This window comes from Acipenser ruthenus, chromosome 25, assembly GCF_902713425.1.
Source record: "Acipenser ruthenus chromosome 25, fAciRut3.2 maternal haplotype, whole genome shotgun sequence".
Taxonomy (NCBI): domain Eukaryota; kingdom Metazoa; phylum Chordata; class Actinopteri; order Acipenseriformes; family Acipenseridae; genus Acipenser; species Acipenser ruthenus.
The window spans coordinates 14,409,444-14,428,654 of NC_081213.1; the positions used below are offsets into that span (position 1 = coordinate 14,409,444).

General features: G+C 37.4%; 1 protein-coding gene across 2 annotated transcripts in view; it reads left to right on the forward strand.

Moving 5' to 3' along the window:
• LOC117964123 (metabotropic glutamate receptor 7-like) overlaps positions 1-19,211 on the forward strand; it is a 283,216-nt gene that overhangs the window by 176,658 nt on the left and 87,347 nt on the right. For both annotated transcript variants that reach the window (XR_009308818.1, XM_034906630.2), the window contains exon 5: positions 9,937-10,077. Coding sequence is in view for 1 of the 2 variants with exons in the window: in XM_034906630.2 (XP_034762521.2) it covers positions 9,937-10,077 (141 nt within the window). In the remaining variant the exon portion in view is untranslated. The remainder of the gene's footprint in view (positions 1-9,936; positions 10,078-19,211) is intronic.

Genomic DNA, 19,211 nt, shown 5'->3' on the forward strand with positions numbered 1-19,211 from the left:
TGTAGCCTGCACAAGTCTCTGAATTACTTCTTCCATTCCTCTGGGTCTTTATGCAGGCCCCACTTCTGGTACCATATGTAAAGAATTTGCTGTCATTTAGCAGGTTAAAGACGTTGTGTTGTGTAGAATAGTTGAACAAATCCAAACAAAAGCCGTACTTGCAGTGAAACACGCCGGAGCGTGGTTTTATTTGAAAACAAAACAAACAGAAAACAAACAAAAACCTATCCCGTTCTCGGGTCCTAAACTACTCACTTATTATTTTCCCTTTAAACTAAACAGGGGCAGGCTAATTCTGCTTACCCTCAAAACAAAGTCTTCTTTTCACTTTTACAGTTCTCCGTTCTCTCACCGTTTCGTCTCTCTCTTGGTCTCTCCTCTCTCCCTCCCTGACCATCTCAGCTCAACCCGTTTTAAGTGCTGGGCAATCAAGCAATTACTCAGTTAGGACCAATTGCTAAATACTCTAGACAACAGTCTGTTCCCCATGGCCTTAAAACCCAACACTTTATTTCCTAGTTCGTTTGCTGGCCAGTTAGTTTATGTTGTCTTCACATTTTATTATTTTACTTTCCTTTGAAAGCTTTAGCACAACCTTTACCTGGATGGAGTGTGTACTCCTTACAGCCATATATATATATATATATATATATATATATATATATATATATATATATATATATATATATATATATATATATATTTTTTTTTTTTTTTCTATTTTCTTTTAAGATCCCAGCAGGTGATTTAGCCCAGAGGGTGATGTTGTGACTTGTCTTTTTGTCGTCGCGTGTAAGTTTTCAGGACAGAAATGAAGACGCTGTTTGCTGTTTTAAAGTGGGTATCTGAAATTAGGCCTAGATTGTCCCACTGTGGGAGAATTAAAAAAAAAAAAAAAACGATTCAGGCCAGCTTGCAAGCTTATGTAGCTGCTAACTGAATACTATGAATACTGTATGATTTTTTGTTTGTGCTGACCAATCCTTGAAAACTGACACAGCCCAGGCGGTTACTTTTGTAGTATTCTGCTCTTCTTTATTGGCTTCAATTGTATTAATTTCAGCAGTACTGAGAGAGAGGTGTCTTAGTACTCACGGTTTCATTTTTTTCCTGACATTTTTTAAAAATTATTACTGTAGTTTCTATTACCTAACTGTTGCAGTCTAAATCCTCCAGGAATGTGTGGACATTGGATTCACCAAACAAGATAACATTTACATGGAGTATTGTTATTTTCTTTTTATTGAGGGAAAAAATGGTGGCCAATTCAAAATAATTTTGTAAACGTTCTGAAACGCAATAATATCTGTTTTTTACCCATTGGTACTGTAATGATTCAACGGCTTGGAATGCCTATCAGCCAATCAGGACGCAGATATCTCCTAACCCATTTTATAAATGGCAGTGTGACTGTATATGCTTTAACCTAAAATACAAAACCAGATTTTGTATTTACAGCTCTGGTGGGAGTTTGTTCAGGATGGTAATTACTACAGTGAGGGCTACAGTGGAGCCTTGTCATTCTCAATGAACCCTAATCCGAAATTGCTGTTAAATGAAATGCAGGCTGATGGCAGTGTTGAAGCCAAACCTCTGAATTCTAGGAGCTAGTCCTTGTATTTTTCCCCAAACGTTTATTACTGTAAACAAAAACTAGACAAGGCATTTTTAGAATACAGATCACTATTCCGAACAAATACTAATCTGCACAGGGGCCAGTCAGAACAGAACAGCAGTGTGGAGTAGTGGTTAGGGCTCTGGACTCTTGACCGGAGGGTCATGGGTTCAATCCCCGGTGGGGACACTGCTGCTGTACCCTTGAGAAAGGTACTTTACCTAGATTGCTCCAGTAAAAACCCAACTGTATAAATGGGTAATTGTATGTAAAAATAATGTGATATCTTGTAAGTCACCCTGGATAAGGGTGTCTGCTAAGAAATAAATTATTATTATTATTATTTATTATAATTCTGGAAAAATTGTGCTAATGACGGTTTGTAGTAAAAAAAATCTTTGAGATTCTTACTCGCTTTTTACAGAGACAAAAAATGCATTTTACATCACAGAAGCATTCTTTTATTCCAAATGATACCTACGTGTTCTATATATCTCAGTATTTGTGTTTTTTTTTTTTTTTTTTACTTTCTACTAATTTAAAAGAACAATTACTGTGAAAAAGCCTGGAGGGAAACAAGAATTCAAACTGAAATGTATGCATCTTGGCCTGCCTCAGCGAGTTCTGTCTGGTATTGAAAGATATCATCCTTTCAGCTGGTTCTTTATGCAGTACCTGCACTTCTCTCTTTTGTTCTCTGCACTTCAATCAATGTTAGGAGCAGTTGTCCATTTCTTTTTTAATTTTTGTTATCAAACAAAACTGAAACAAGCAACAAGAGACTGAAAGCTGTACTGTGAACCTGCTCCTTGTTTTGTGTTTGCTAGAAATAGAATTACACCAACTGAATTATCTAGGATAACTGTGAATTGCAACTTTTAATTATTCTCTGTATCTCAGCATGAGCAGAGTAACTTCAAATTAAATGTTCACAGTTTTTTTAACTTCCATTTACCAATTCATGATATTTGCAGTCGTTCTGAGTAGTTCCAACTGCTGTTACACAAATATAGATTTTCGGGTTTGTTTTATGCAATGTCTCAAGGGAAGTGCTTCTTTGAAGAGACCAGAAACATGATGAAGTTGGCTGAACTTCTCATTTCTCTTTCACTTTCCCATTCTGGGTGGTGGATCTCCATGGCTATCTGTATCAACCCTTGACAACTCAGTGATGTTGCTCTCAGTATCCACAGCTATTAGATTCTGTCACTATATGGGAAAGAAAAACTGCACTCAACTGCTGAGAAAGATTGCATACATCATAAAAGGGGAAGGCAAGGTGAAATTCAAGACATTCACTTGCAAAGTTTAAGATCAAATCCACTGTCGCTGCCAATTTGAGGACTGTTTTAAGCTGGTCATGTTCTGCACCTTGGTCATTTGTTTGTTGGTATTTTTCACCAGCCTTCAGCTTGAGTAGTGCTGGGGTACAATCCCAGCCATGGCCACCAAATACAGGGACCATCTGCACCATGTAGCACACACTTTCCTGTATAAGCCAGTTACAGTGTGATTTGAAGCTATGTATTTTACCTTCCCTTCCCCTTTTATGATGTATGCAGTCTTTCTCAGTAGTTGAGTGCTGTTTTTTTCCATATAGTGACAGAAAGGTCACCCTCAAAAATCCCACAGGCGAGCAATTCACTAAATGTATCTGAATACCTAATTATTGGACTAGACTGTGGTTAGCTAGATTGAGTTCTTGAACATTTATTGTTCAGAGGAAATCTAAGATAAATACCTAACCGACTTGTACAGTACATTCCTTCTTTCTGCTACCTCCTTGAAAAGAGGGCACATACTTATCCCAATCCATTACTGTGAGCTGCACAATTTCCCGTAATGATTTCATAGTCTGCATCCTTTGGACAGATAAGTAAATGCAGAACAACTGGGGGTGGGACACTCACGCAGGTTAGTTATATGGGATGAATCAGTGCTACAGTATAAGAACTAGCAGACTTCATATAGATTGCTTAATGTATTTATCAAGTAGCATAATTGCACAATTGGGACATCTCTTAACTGCTTCCGGAAAAACTAAATTAACCAGGAGCCTTTGAGCCTTCCTTTTGTAACCGTGGCTCAGGCAGTAATGAGCTTATGTACCACAAACATTGCACTTTTCAGTCTGTGAGACTATACCTAACTGATGCACTGTATTTGCCAGTCAGACAATGCGTGGCACTAAACAATGTGAAACATAAAAACTATACTGGGCAGCAGTGTGGAGTAGTGATTAGGGCTCTGGACTCTTGACCGGAGGGTTGTGCGTTCAATCCCTGGTGGGGGACACTGCTGCTGTACCCTTGAGCAAGGTGCTTTACCTAGATTGCTCCAGTAAAAACCCAACTGTATAAATGGGTAATTGTATGTAAAAATAATGTAATTGTATGTAAAAAATAATGTGATATCTTGTAACAATTGTAAGTCACCCTGGATAAGGGTGTCTGCTAAGAAATAAATAATAATATACCATGTGATTACTATAGTCTTCATATGCTGACACCCAACGGGCCAGACATAAAGCTTTCACGGGCCAGATTTGGCTTGTGGGCTGCCAATTGAACTACACTGCCCTATAGTGTTTATGGCCGTGTGTTTGTGCAGCAGAGTTGTAGCTTAATGATTCTAAAATCATTCTAAAATCTTAGGCTTGTTTGGTGAAAGAGTACATCTTTTTTATTTGTTTATTTAGCAGACACCTTTATCCAAGGCGGGTGTGTGAACTGTGCATCATCTGCAGAGTCTCTTACAACAACGTCTCACCCGAAAGCCAGAGCATGAGAAGGTTAAGTGACTTGCTCAGGGTCACACAGTGAGTCAGTGAGTGACCTGGATTTGGACCAGGGACCTGGTTACAAGCCCTTTTCTTTAACCACTGGACCACACAGCCTCCTCAGCCTGGGAGCGCTCTGGCATTTTATAAAAAGGAGGATTCCCCTGCTAAATGAGTCCCTGTTAATGTTTAGTAATTGGGTTGTTTTACTGTCACTAGGCTGAGGAATGTGGCATAAGTGTGGGGACTGTTGCTCTGATTCAGCCCATCTAATGTTATCTGGTTCCGTATCTGATCTAAAAACGTATGTCAAGCTGGGTCTTAAAGGAGCCCAATGATTCAGCATGAGCAAGATGAAGAAGAAGTGTCTCCTACATTCTGTCCTATGTCTATCTCTACCTAATTTCCAACTGTCCTCTGGTCCTGGTTTCTGTGCTGCGTTTAAAGTAATGGTTAGTGTCACCTTTATCAACTACATTTTCAAGACTTCAGTCAAGTCCTGTCTAATTCTTTGTTTTAGACTAAATAGCCAATTCCTCTAGACCTGGGATTAGTCTGGTTGCTCTGCTCTGGGCTCTCTCCAGGGCCACAGTGCTGTAATTGTAGTCTCATCAGTCCATTATACAACCTCTTCATTGGATTTGTACTCTACACACTTGTCTATATACCCAGGCATTCTGTTTGTCTAGAGCCTGGTTTCTGATGAGGTATGGGGCACACACAGGGAAGCTGGTAAAAATGTAATATACAGTCACCTATGAATCATTTTTTAACAGGAGAAATGTAACATGAATGAAGGTCACAGCAGCCTTAAATGTACTGTAGCTTGATTGAACTTTGCAAGTCAGTGAAAATGGAGGGAAGACAGTTAACCGATTCCTCCTTTCCACTTAATATCCTACCAAAAACATTGATCCTAGATGTACCATAATCTCCTTAGTAAAAGTATTAATAATAATAAAAAATACTACAAATCAAATAAGGATGTGTGCACAAACCTAATATTTGATCTGGCCTTCTAGGGATATCACTTGGACATCTGCAGGGGCAGAAATTCCAGTATACTGTGTGTGACATGTGGCCTGTGTGCACATCAGAAAGACACAAGACACTGTGTGCAATGCCCCTGTTTTCATTTTACATTCTAAATTACTAAGAACATAAATTACAAAGACATTTTTCTAGCTTTAGCGGCAGCAATGTCAAATCTGAGTATTCTAAATTCTTGGCAACTTCGCTCTCATTTGACAATCTTTGAGCACAAATATGACTTGATCAATTTCTGTCTGGAAAAGGTGCACTCGCCGGAAGCAACCGTCACTGGAATGATCCTCCTCTGTTTCCATGCATGTACTGCAGCGTTTTCATAGGACTCATATTTGACATGATGCGCTACAGCTACAGCATTTTAAAAGTTTAGTACCAGAGAGCCTACTGGTGCTAAATTATCCCCCCCTCAATGACTTTTTAGTGTTTGGGTAAAAAAAAAATCTAATTAACAGAATGATGAATGGTATTAGAAACAATCATGCTGTATATATGTATATATTTATATAATCTTTTAACACCAAAATGCTATATTAAGAAACCTAAGATGGCAGATCTGAGTAGCCCAAACGTTCGACATATTATTAACGAAAAATAGCTAGTGAATTCAGCTGCATTGAATTGTATTAATGGATTAGATTTACATTAGCTGCAACAACTGATTTGGTTTTAACATAAATCCAGGATTATATGCATCTAACCAAAGCGTCAGCATTTCTAATCAACAAAATATGTTTATAAACTAGCAAAGCTTAACTTTCGTGGTAAATGAAGAGGCTTATAAACACTATTTATTGTTATTTTACAAAGTATTGTTACCTGTTAAGTCTACTATTGCCCACGTACCTTTCTGACTTGTTGAACAAAGATGTAATTAATAACTGTGTCAAAATGCGCTGCAACATGTTTGCTATCACTTTCTCACATGACACAAACCTCACCGGTTGTGTGGATGAGGAGGTGTGTGGGTCATGTGACTAGTCCACATCCAATGAGAAACTATCATCATCTATGTTTACTAACTAATAAAAAACAATAAAAAAAAATGTAAACATGTCTACTGGCGCCATAATTTAATGTTGCTGGTACCCCAAATGTGCGCGCACATAACTAACACATTAAATCTCATGGCACATTAAATCTCACGGCAGTCTGGTTGTGAGCGGGGCCCCCTAAATGGTGAGGACCCTAGGCGGCCACCTCTCTCGCCTTGCCCTAAGGTTGGCCCTGATAGTACTATTCTCTTTGTATTTATTTATTTATTTATTTATTTATTTATTTATTTGTTAGCAGATGCCCTTACCCAGGGTGACTTACAGTTGTATACAAAAAAATACATATTAAAATACAATTAGAAATAAAGCTAACAAATTACATTTTAGAAGAAAAAAACACGTGCTGAAAAATTAAATATTAAATATGGGCAGGTTTTCACATTTCACATTTATTATTTGTATTTATGTATTTAATTATTTATTTTTTATTTTAGTAAGTAAAAAAAAAAATGCTTCTTCTGATAAAATTACTAGCCGGCAGTTTCAATATTGTAGTGATATATACATTTCTTTGGGTTTCTAGCATGCTTCTTCATGGTCATTAAGACTTTAAGGAAAAGTCCTTGAAAGACCTGAATGGTACCTGTGCTTTAAGAGCCACCGCCATTGAAAGTTATCAGTCTTGAATAAAACATTGAAGAACCCCTTTTCAGAGGGCAGAGAGCAGATATCTTGTTTAGGCTGCTGTGAAACAGCTTTCGACCTGGAGGATGCTTGTACAAACTATTAAATCGGTTGCTAGGGACTGTTGGCTCGTCTGTCGCCAAGGTCACCTGTATATTTAAACCCCACTGTCTGACATACAGAATATAAATATTTGCCGAAGTCCACATCTTTCTCAGATCACTGCTGTGCTTATTGAAGGCACCAGTGGCGAAGGCAGAATTTTAATAGGATTGTGTTCAAGTTCACCAGTTTGTAGCGCGCCTTGTCCGGTAAGAAGATGTTTTTTCTCTTCTCATTAGGATGCTGGACAACAGGGCGGTAGAGCTAAGAATGGATTGCTTTGAATCAGAAAGCAGTTGTGAAGCAGAATCCAGGCCTATAGCTTGACGATCTCATTTCTGAATGCCAAGCCACGAGAGGAACATCATGAGCCAATTAACATCATGCTAGGGAGTAAATAATGCAGACTTCAGAAGAAAAACGTCTTTCTGTCACTCCGTTTGGGAACAACCCTACTGATAAACAGAAGTGTTTTTTGGTCTGTGGCTCAAGTTTTAGTCTTGGAGGGCTATTGCGAATAATAAGTACATAAGTCTTTTACTTTGTAGAAATGAAGTAATCATGGTTTACTATTTAATTTTCACTCTTAATACACAGAGCCCTTTTCATAAGCTTTTAAGAATGTTTTGTTCATGAATTTTTCAAACATTTTTAAAGTATTTTGCTGTTCATCAAAGCTTTTCTCATATATTAGCAGAGTTAGGAGTTCATTTTCACTTTTCAAAGCACTGTTTAATCTAAGAGTAGGTTTATAAACATTAAACAACATTCCTTGAACCAGTCTTTATGTTTTTTTTTTATTTCCACTAAGATAAGCATGCTTATGTTCACATATCACATTTAAAAATAGGTAATGTTGTCTATGAGTAGTAACACACATTTTGTACAGTCAAACAAATAATGCACAAATACTGTTTGCATTGACCTGCTTTGAAGAAATCTGAATTTTAAAAACATATCTGTCATAAATTTAAAAAGCCTATTCCATTAAAATACATTTATACTTTAAATTATAAATGTAGGCTTTCCTGTAATGGATCTTTTCAAGTTACATTTCCATCATTTTTTCATATCTCTTCCTGACTACTGAACTCCCTGGTGACATGTGTTATATTTAGATACAGTTAATATTTATAGTTTGTGACATCCATCCCTTTTACATGCAGAGTCTACAGTAAACTGCCTATACAGTGATTGCAGCTGGCAAAATAATTCAGTAAATCGTACCTGTTGTGCACTTCCAGTCATGAAATAGGTCTCAAATATGCAGTTTTGAGAGAAACACGTGTTCTGTGTATTTGTTTTGGTGATCTGGTGTTATATTTAGTTAAATAAAGTTCTCAGCTTATTCTCAGGACATCTGTTACACTTCCTGGGTCATTTCACCTGGGTCGTTTCTTCTGGGTCAAAGCATGTTACTGGCTGAAAGCATGTCAGTCAATAGAGGAAGCAGCTGAATGGTTATTGACAGGAAAGAAATTGTGAAGGGATGGGGACAATTTCATCCTAAAGGTGAAATGACCAAGAAAGTGCAACACTAACTGGTACATTGTGTCGTACCAGATATGATGTTTTCAAATCAAAATCATCCATGTTTTCTGCAACTTAAAATATGCTAAAATGACAGCCTATGCTATTTGGTGATACAGTTGTTTTGTTAGGCAAAGATAATTCTGTCTTTGTGCTTTAATTAGTTTCAGAAATGTTTTACCCCAAGCAAGAGTGTAATCCCTTTTGGCAAGTGCTTATACTGATGGATGTAAGTTATGGTGAAAACATTTTTCATAAAACTGGTAGTGCTAATGTGTGTATAAGCCATTGCGTTGGATACATCTTACTAATAGACTTGTTTCAAAGGAATGTTCTTCCACTACAAATGGAAAAACATTCTATACCCTGTTTCAGGCATCAATGCTGTATTCATGATAGCTCAGGGCTATAACAGAGTAATAGTCTTTAGAGTATACCTTCCACTTCACTCTTATCAGCTTTTATACCAGACACTGGGCTCGTTTCTGGAGGCAATATATTGTTAACCATGATCCTGAAGACAGTCGCTTGGTCCAGACCTGAAATATCACAGCAATCTTAAATAATGTATTCTTCTTTATGTTTGGAAATATTTGGTGTGTCGGTTTCTATTTCACATCCTGGTGACTTTTTAAAAGTTAAGAGCACACCTATGGCCTCTATAGAGCTCTCAAACATGTGTTCTCTGTAAATCCAGAGTGTATTAACCTGTTCCCATGCAACACTGTTCTATGTAGTATTTCTTACTGATGGGTTTCTTACATCCACTAGGTTGTATAGGGGCAGGTTACTGGTTTCTCTCTAATGTAAAAGTTATATTTATTGACGCATAAGACATGTTTGAGAGCTATATTAATGTCATAGAGGTGCTTTAAGATTCAGGGGCAGTGTTTGGGTGAATTATCATCTTAAAAATACCCATCGTCATCATGGTACAAGTACAGCATTATAGGTTGATCTACAACGATACTTAAGTACAGTAAACTGGGATCCAGGGATCCAGTAAACTGGGATCCAGGGTATACCTAGAGAACAAGCCCTACGACGACAAATCCAATCGAGTGATGCCAAATGCAATCAGGCAGACAGGTCCTAATAATAGCAGTGTATCTTTTCAAACCAGTGCAGAAATGTTGTGACAGGGTTTAAGCTGCTTCTATTAATGCTTTCCTTTTCTTTCTTAGGATTTGATGTTTACTTCACTTCCCGGACTCTGGAGAACAATCGTAGAAATGTGTGGTTCGCCGAGTACTGGGAAGAAAATTTCAACTGCAAGCTAACAATGAGTGGCTCAAAGAAAGAAGACACAGATCGTAAATGCACAGGTAACTTTCTTAACTTCGAGGAACAGGCAGGCATTGAAGTTTGAGCTCCGAAAGAAAGAGGTATTGTTGGAAACAAATTGAAAAAATAAATGGATTTCTTTTTATCAGATTATGTAGACAATAGGTATGGAGGGAATTACACCCAAGAGTTGGACAGTTGCTTTTATTTGGCTTTTTTCAAAGTAGGATTTCAATTTACAACTTGCCATTGAACAGTAAAGGCTCTCAGAAAGATTGGACTTTGACAATTTGGTTAAGAAAATGGTCTTTCATCCCATCTTTTATAAGCAGAATCTTAATACAAGGGAATGCTCTTACAAAAAAAAAGGTTTTAGAAACTGAATGGTGTTTCACTGAAATCAAAGTAAAAACAGGAAAACTGTTGCTTGCAGACTGTCCCCCTTTTGAAAATTAAGACAAGATTGTGTCTTGATATGAGAAAGGATCAATCGGTATAGCGTTTGTGACAAGCATAACCAAAATCTGTTCCGTATGAAATGGAGGTAGAATATTGAATTACTGTTTCAAAAAGGTTCCCCATTTATATACTGGCTGTTGTAAGCCCATGAGGAAAACACTGTAACTTTCTAGGTAATAGAGCCATATAATCTTCTGCTGCATGTAGTAGCAGGAATATGCCTATTTGGCTCAGATGGCATAAGGGTTGTTGTAAGCTCATGAAGAAAACAAAGTAGCTTTCTAGGCATTTTCTCAATATCCAGTATCTCAAAATGGTCATGTGTACATTTTTTTTGTTATTCATTCCTTAACTTTAACAGAAATTAAATACATATAACCGCCTACTGCAGCAAGTAGTACTATGTATACTATTGTAATGAATTGGAATCTCAGCCCATTGAGTTAAATGGAAAAGCAAGGACTGGACGCAAACCACAAACCATATGGTTCAAAGAGGAACATCTTACCATTCAACTAAAGAACAAGCTCTGTAGTCGAGCGGTAAGTACGTCCACCTAGGCTTAGGGAAGGAGTTTCAACGTGAGGCACATAACCTCCAAAACTCACTGTCCCCAAGTCGGAGCGACTTTACAGAATCACGTGTCTCGCAAGCCAGCAAACATGCTATAGCTATCATGATGCAAAGAACATGGCCATTTAATTACCTGGTTCAACCACAGGGGTAGTCGAGAGGTAATGTCTTATGCTGATGTCAGTATCATTTACTCATCAGTTGCTAGGAGAGTCATTACACTATGTATGTCTATTTGGCTCAGAGAGTGTAAGTACAAGCAGGTTTTAGAGAATTAAAGTAAATAGAGCTTACACAATAATTCCAGTAAATGCATTAGTGTTATTTCAGAGTTCTCACCTTTTCCTGTAAGTGAACAAGATGGCTTGGGGGTGACGTCAGACCAGGAAGAGAATGGACACAGTACTGCGAGTGAAACGCTGCTGCATGTATTTAATAAATAATAAGAATAAACAAACACTAGACAGAACACAGAACAAAACACATTAACAAAATAACCATTGCAAGGGCCAAAATACAAAACACTCAAGGAGTAAATAACACAGGAGAAACATCACAGCACAGAACACGAGAAAAACACTCGCCACATACCTCTAACACCAACATTACCTCTAACACACTAACCATTTCACCACCCATGATACACCTGTGGCTGTGTTTGTAGGGAGGATTTCAACTAGATCCCTGCCACACTGCCACAGATACACATTTCATAAGTTTTCTTCCTATATTTATATGTAGAGTAGGAGCTGGTGGATTTGAAAGGTAATCTGTGTTATATTGTCAGATGGTTTAAAGGGAATCATAGCAGCTTAAAGCAGCTCAAAACCAGGTATAGAGAAACATAATAACTCAATATTGGAGGAACAGAACCCAATCGCTCAGAATGATTGCAGACATCTTAAAATAGTAAAGGGCATATAAAAAAGCAATCCAAATGGCATACAAAGCTACTTTAAAAATAACCATTGGTATGCTGACAACAAAGGCCAGATTTCAGATACAACTGGATTGTATTTTATAGGAATTATATGTAAAGAAAGCTGATTCCAGGCTATTAGTTATTATTTATTTAATAAGTGACCTCAGTGCAAATGCCTTACAACATGCAAAGCACAGAGTAGGGGTATGCCAGTGATGACGAATGAATTAGATAACTATAGGGTCAATGGCTATGGTCGCCCACAATAAGAAGCCAAGGGTTCTCATTATGGGTGGGAGTTGGGAAGAGCGAAAGAAGGAGCCCCAAAGAAAAAAGCATGCTAAAACATACCAGTCATACAAACACAGTTTACATCCATTGCTAATTTTCTTTTTAGTGTGAATGGAAAATAAATAACGTTAAAAGAAATGCCATGAGGAGCTAGTTATTTTTTATTGACGTGGTTTTTATTCTCTTTTGTTAGATAATAAGTTATCAAGCACCTCGATCTTCAAACTCAATTGCGGGAACCTTCAGCTGTTTTAATATAACACTGATTTGTGACCACAAGACATTGACTCCAGTTAATTTGGTTATGCCTTGCGTTTTTTGGGAGGGGATTTACAATTTAGAGTGGCAAAAATGAGAAAGTCAAATGGAATGTACATCTAAAGCAACAAGTTAGTAATACCAAGGGGATATCCACAACATGTACCGAGAACAAACAAAGGGGTTTGCTTTGCTCAGATTAAAAGTCAATTTATATAGTAATGGACTTATTTATATTTTATTAATTTATTTGTTTATTCATTTATTTATTATTTAATATTAGTTTTGGATATTTCAACCAATGTAGTCCACTTTCACAAATGTTACAACACTATCATATGTAGAATTTCTGTACTGCAGGTCAAGGAGGCACATTTGCCAGTCAATCCGGAATCTTTCATTTTAAAAATAAGAAAAACAGAAAGTTATTTGAAAAGAAACCTGGAATAACTGTTACTAATAAGAAATATATAAGCCATTGCCAACTCACACGTTAAAGCAACCATCAGTGATGTGTGCGTGACAGCTACCACGGACTCTGTAGGTTGCTTAAAAAAACTACTTTTAAAAACATATATTAAAATAAATATTTTACAGATACTGGTTTCAATATGTTGAAACTGATACATTGCAATGTATACCATATTGAAATACAATTTAGTTTAATGACTTCATAAAGCACATGTTTATGATACAGCATGGTTAAAACCTTTTTTAAAAGGTTATTTATTATGATTTAACAACAACTCGGACTGCACTTTGCCTGTAGACCAACAACTGCAGTCCAGACGTTTTTCTCCAACTCATTAGCCATCTGCCACAGCAACCTGAGTCTCTCTCTCTCTGCTGCCCTCATTCTCTTCTAGCAGTTGTGTATGCTGACACTAAGCTTTAGGGGCTGCATTACTGCATTACCATCGTGGGCATGATACATTGCCTATCCACCATTCTCTAGTCTGCATTTAAGTATCCATTTATTCGCAGAAACACTAACCCTAAATCGGCTCTGTTTTGAATGTCCATTCATACGTTATTTACAAGGTAAAGCTGAAGCTAGTAGCAGCAATGTAGTTCTATATGCTCACTATGCTACAGCTTAAAAATCTAGTTTCCAACTAAAATGTCATTCCTTGCTGTCTGTTTGTTAGATGTTGCCAGCTTTATCAGAAAACAGGCATTGACTGTTTATGTTCTCAGAAGACAGTTTTAGCTGTGGGACCCAAGCTATTTCGCTTTTTTGGTTTGTTACACTGTACCTGTAACACTGGTCTACTTGAATTAGTTCCTTATACGTTTTCTGTCATATTTCATAGGCAACAACAGAAAGTGCCATATTTCATTTAATAAAGCAAAATCAATTTTATAAAGTGATATCAATCGTGAGTATTTCCTTTTATATTTCTTGTTTGTTTCACATTCTGGCAAACTGGTTGATAGTGTGCAGGTGCAGGTGATCAGTGAACAGACAGACAATCATAATCCAGGTGCAAAGGTTGTTTAATGATATTTTTGTGTCCAGTGCCTGACGGCAAAACAAACAATATACAATAAATGATGTTAAGTATACAGCAGCGTGTATTATTTAATTTGTAATCCCCGGGTTTGTCCTGAAATAATAGTTCCCTTTTTATTATACACCCACACAAAACACAAAACACATACACAAGTCCGTTAGTGTGTGAATTAGTGCTAGTGGTACAAATACAATTATTGGTGATACGAGTGCAGTGCTGTTCCGGGTTTGTGCTGGCCTCTGGTGACAGCTCCGGAAGGTGTTAGCTGTCTAGTGATAGCAAACAATAATAGACAGAACAAACAAACACTCACAATATGGATACACGAAACACAGGTCCTTCCAGGTCACTTTTCATAAACCAAAACGAAGGAACAGATACCATTGCTTCGACCCCTGTTTATACCGTCACGACCCCTTGGTAAATGATTGCAGCTGTTTTTTATGATCTGCAGCTGCCACATCATTTCCCCTCCGTGTCAATGAGTTAGTGTACCGAAGCGCTGTCTCTTTTCTACGTGACTGACTTCCTTTTAACCCTCTGAACGAAGTGTCAGGCCAAGTGGGTCCCGTTACTTAGCACCCTCACAAGTCGAGAGGGAGATTTACCACCAAGAATCATTGTCTTTCTGTCACACACATGTATAGCTCAAATGTATTCATATTTTATCACATTTGTTTCTCCAATATTAGTTTTAGGTTAAACATTTGAGACATATATCAGATTTGTAGTGTAAGAAAACAAGATCTGTATTATTGTTATTATTGTTATATAATTAAATGCTAAGAATTTGTTGTGGAGTGATGGAAGGTGACCTTTTGTATTTCCAGTGGTGCAATGATTCAATTCTAGTACAAGTACTGTTAAATAAAAATTGAGTATTTGTTCAGCTGTCTCATGACGATATGAACGCAATATTACTATGCATCATATTAAAAAAAAAAAAAAAAAAAGAAAAAAACACAATGTTTTCATTATTGTTATATACAATTTATATATGATTCCAAATATTTATATAGCATTAAATTGTCACTGAACAGGCTCTGGTGTGAACTTATACCTATTCTTTTCCAACATTACCCCATTTGTTTTGATATTTTTATTCACATGTATTGGTCATAAATCAGTTTGGAACAATTATTTTGTTCAATATCTGGTCACTGCCATTACAATGTCTTTCTGTTTCATTACAACATGCGGTGCCATCACAGACCCCACCCCACCCTAGCATAGGCACACAGCACCTAGCAACAGTAACCAATGTGTTTTGCTATGTAAGCCTCTAACACAGCCAAAGCACGCTTCTAGCATTCATGTTTACTAATAAGACTTTCCTTTGCAATTCAGCTTTCAAATAGTTCAATAGCAGATAATGTGCAAAATTGCAGTTCCAAGTGCAAAATTACAAATAAGGTTGAAGTAGCGATAGTAATGGAATGTTAAAACAAACTCCAAGTAGCAGCAATACACAGCAGTACAAATCCATGGGAGCGTTATGTGTCTACCTTACAGACCATTGTCAGCAGTGCACACAGTGCCTATTACACCTGGGGCTCTGCTTCTAATTACAGGTTAGTGTCCTCTTAAAGGGAATGCCTTTTTTGTCCCCAAAAGTAAAAGTTTCTAGAAAGGAAAGTATCAGACAAGAAGACACAGTTGATGTGCTCAACATGCCTAACACAGCAGTGTTACCCCACATTCATCCCAAACATTAATACAGTAGAGATAATTATTGACATTCTAACTATTTAACAAGAATACAGTAAAAAGAGAGCAAACTGTAACAGACCCCATCACACCTACATGTAACTTGGTAGAACCGCCATTAATTAGACTGAAACAGTGTGAATTGTTTGCATTACGTTATAGTAAGTGAGCCAATAGTTTAAAGCAGATAGTACAACCAATCCAAACAATTTATATCTCTTACATACATTTCAAACATTTAAGAACCAAATGTCCAACTCAGTATAGAGAAATACAGAATTGTACATTTATAAAGTGCTAATGGCTTCTTCTTGGTATCTTCCTGGTACCCTAGGCACTTGTGCCAGATGGGCCATAGGAGTGAAAGAAAGGGACTATGTGGCAATAGCGGAGTTGACTGTGTCAGAACTGCACAGTTTCAACTACAAATCTTATCTTATCAGGAGCTTGTCTCCATTGACAATTATATTCCGTCAGTGTGGTGATGATACGTGGATGGTATTTAACAGGTTTGACTGTGATTTTGTAAAAACACTTGGAGACAAAATACAAACACACTAACAGGATTACCACCACCAGAACCATCTTGAGATGTACTGTGGGTGGACATTTGTCTCGGTTTTTATCATGTTTGTACAGGCATTAACATCAAATAAAAAGAAAAGTTAGAAACTGGTTATTTTTCAATGTTATTTATATTAAAGGTCAAAATGTATGTAACAAAACATCAGTCAGAGGTGGGACAATTCACTCGCATACAGGCAGTATTTGGGGCTGCAGTTACAAGTTACTGAAAAATGTAATCAGATTACAGTAATGCGTTAGTATTATTTGTTTATTTAGCAGACATCTTTATCCAAGGCAACTTACAGAGACTAGGGTGTGTGAACTATGCATCAGCTGCAGAGTCACTTACAATTACATCTCACCGAAAGACAGAGCACAAGGAGGTTAAGTGACTTGCTCAGGGTCACACAATGAGTCAGTGGCTGAGGTGGGATTTGAACCAGGGATCTCCTTGTTACAAACCTTTTTCTTTAACCACTGGGCCACACAGCCTCTAGTAATTTGTTACACCCCAACACTGCATGATGCACTGCAAATAATGACTGCATTTCATGATTCAGTTATCATTTCTTTCTCTTTTTGATTAATTAAGTAACAGTTGATATCCATGGATATCACTGCTAAACAAGCCAAAAGCATGTTCCATGCATACATATCTTTATTTAATCAAAACAGACCTATTGTGTGAGTTTGAGGTTTGTGAATTGGACCCAATTAGTAGATGCACTTTTCTGTATCCACCACCAGCCCAAAGAAGCATAGCCCCTTAACTTGTACCATATGCTAAAAGGGAAAATATTGGAAAAAAGGACAGAATACATGTGCTTACTTAATTTCAGGCAAATGTGTTTATGTCATTGTTATTCTTTCTGTTGCAAATACGTATTCTTAGCCCTGGAATAATTGTAGCCCTTCATAGCATCAGATAATATCATCTGGCTGGCTAACTATCTTAAAGATATCATTGTGGTTTGTGAATAATAAAGACCTGTAGCTTTGAGGTATTCCGGCTCAGTGCACAGATTACTCCCACAGGAATGCTTTGTTTTTGTTTAGTTTTACTTGATTTTGACTCCCCTGCAATACTGTGTAAGTTGTTTTGAGGGCTCGAAGCTGCTGCCTTTTGATCCCTAAATTGATGCTGAAAAGATTACTGAGATAGCCAGTCAAGTTATGAGCCACACTAATTAGTCTAGTAAAGCATATCGTAAAAAAAACTGTACTTTTAAAAAAGAAATGTAAAGCAAGAGCCAACTTGGTAATGTAATAGTAAAAAAATGATTGCACTTGATTATCTTGAAAGTAGTTTTTTAACGAGGTGACTGAAATCGATCCATGGCAATAAAACTTACAGACGAGGAAAAGGCTCAGGGGAGAACTGTGTGTACATATTTTTCTTCACAAGAAAGTACTGGATCTCTTTGAACACTGGTGTACTGTTGTTTTCTTGAAGGCAGCTTGTTCGAAACCACAGCTCTCAATATTCTGCCCATTCACGGGCATTCTGGTTTAATAGTAATGTGGCATCGACCTTCCAAATCACGTGGTTTGAAAGCTAGAACATACTGTTCTCAGTTGCTCTGGTTTCTTGTCCTCCATTTATATTCTCTGTTGGCTTCATGCATTACAGCTTCTCATCCCCCACTGGTGATGCATATCCCAGCCGACTACGATAGAGGAGGCAGACGTGCTTGCTAAGAACATTCTTTAACATAGTATTAACAAGTATGAAACAATACAAGTGTGTATAAACGTCCTTTCTGTGTTATTTATTTACAGTCTACAACATTTATTATAAAAAAATATACAATTTAAATGAGTGGTGTAAACTTTAAACTGGTGGAATAGCAGTTTCTATTATACTGTATATATTGTAACGACCCGGGATTTATACTGTTAGACGACTGGTCTACAGACCCTGTGTGTGTGTGTGTGTGTGTGTGTGTGTGTAAGCAGGGAAGCAGTAAGCTTGCCTCAGCCGGGATTGATTGACGTCCGGGTAGGCGGAGACATGAAAGCCCACATCAACACAGACAGAGCTGACAGCCGAGTCAGACAAGCTGCTGTGTGAATGTGCAAGACTGTTTGTTGTTTTTGGTGTGGTCCAGGCCAGAAATAATCATCCCAATAAACCGTGGATTCCAGTACCTGCAAATTGTGTGCGTCTCCTTCCTTCATTTTCCACCATACGCTACAACATTAATTTGGCCATTGTAAATCATTTAGGGAACAAAAGTGCCAATATTCCTTATACAACTGTGATGAACCTTGCTAAAGACACTTTTTAACATGATTAATAGTATCAGAATCTGCGGGCAATTGGAGGCGGTCTGTCTGTCTGTTCATTACACTTACATTTGTACCATTAAGAAAATGCTGTAGTACAAGTTATGGAAGGTATCAGAGTCTGTAGTGTATTGAGGCACTGGAGATTGAGGCACTGATCCACTGAGGCTAATTAAAAACATTGTTATGACTAGGTTAAGATTCTTGGTACAGTACTTGGCTTGCCTCATTACTACAGGTCAATAGGAAAGGGTACTCGCATATGATCACCAGCTGTGGGCATTTTGTCAAAGGTGAGGTCTTTCTTTTTATAAAGTAAGTCCCTGGACATGTGGATGTTCATATTCTGAAATTATTTTGCATTCATCTTTTCAAAAGAGGGTTGTTTTTTTTCCCTGTGAGTGACATAAAACCTGATTAGAAGCAATGGTAGGCTGCTTGTTTAAAAAGGAAGATGCTAGCCCCAGGCAATGTTCTGAGCACTGAAATATTATACGCACCATGTTTTTCAGTAAGAACAGGGGCAGCGAAGAAAAAAAGGAACAAATGTCCTCCTTGCTTTCAGTGTACTTCACTGCAGATGTATATGCGTTTCCCA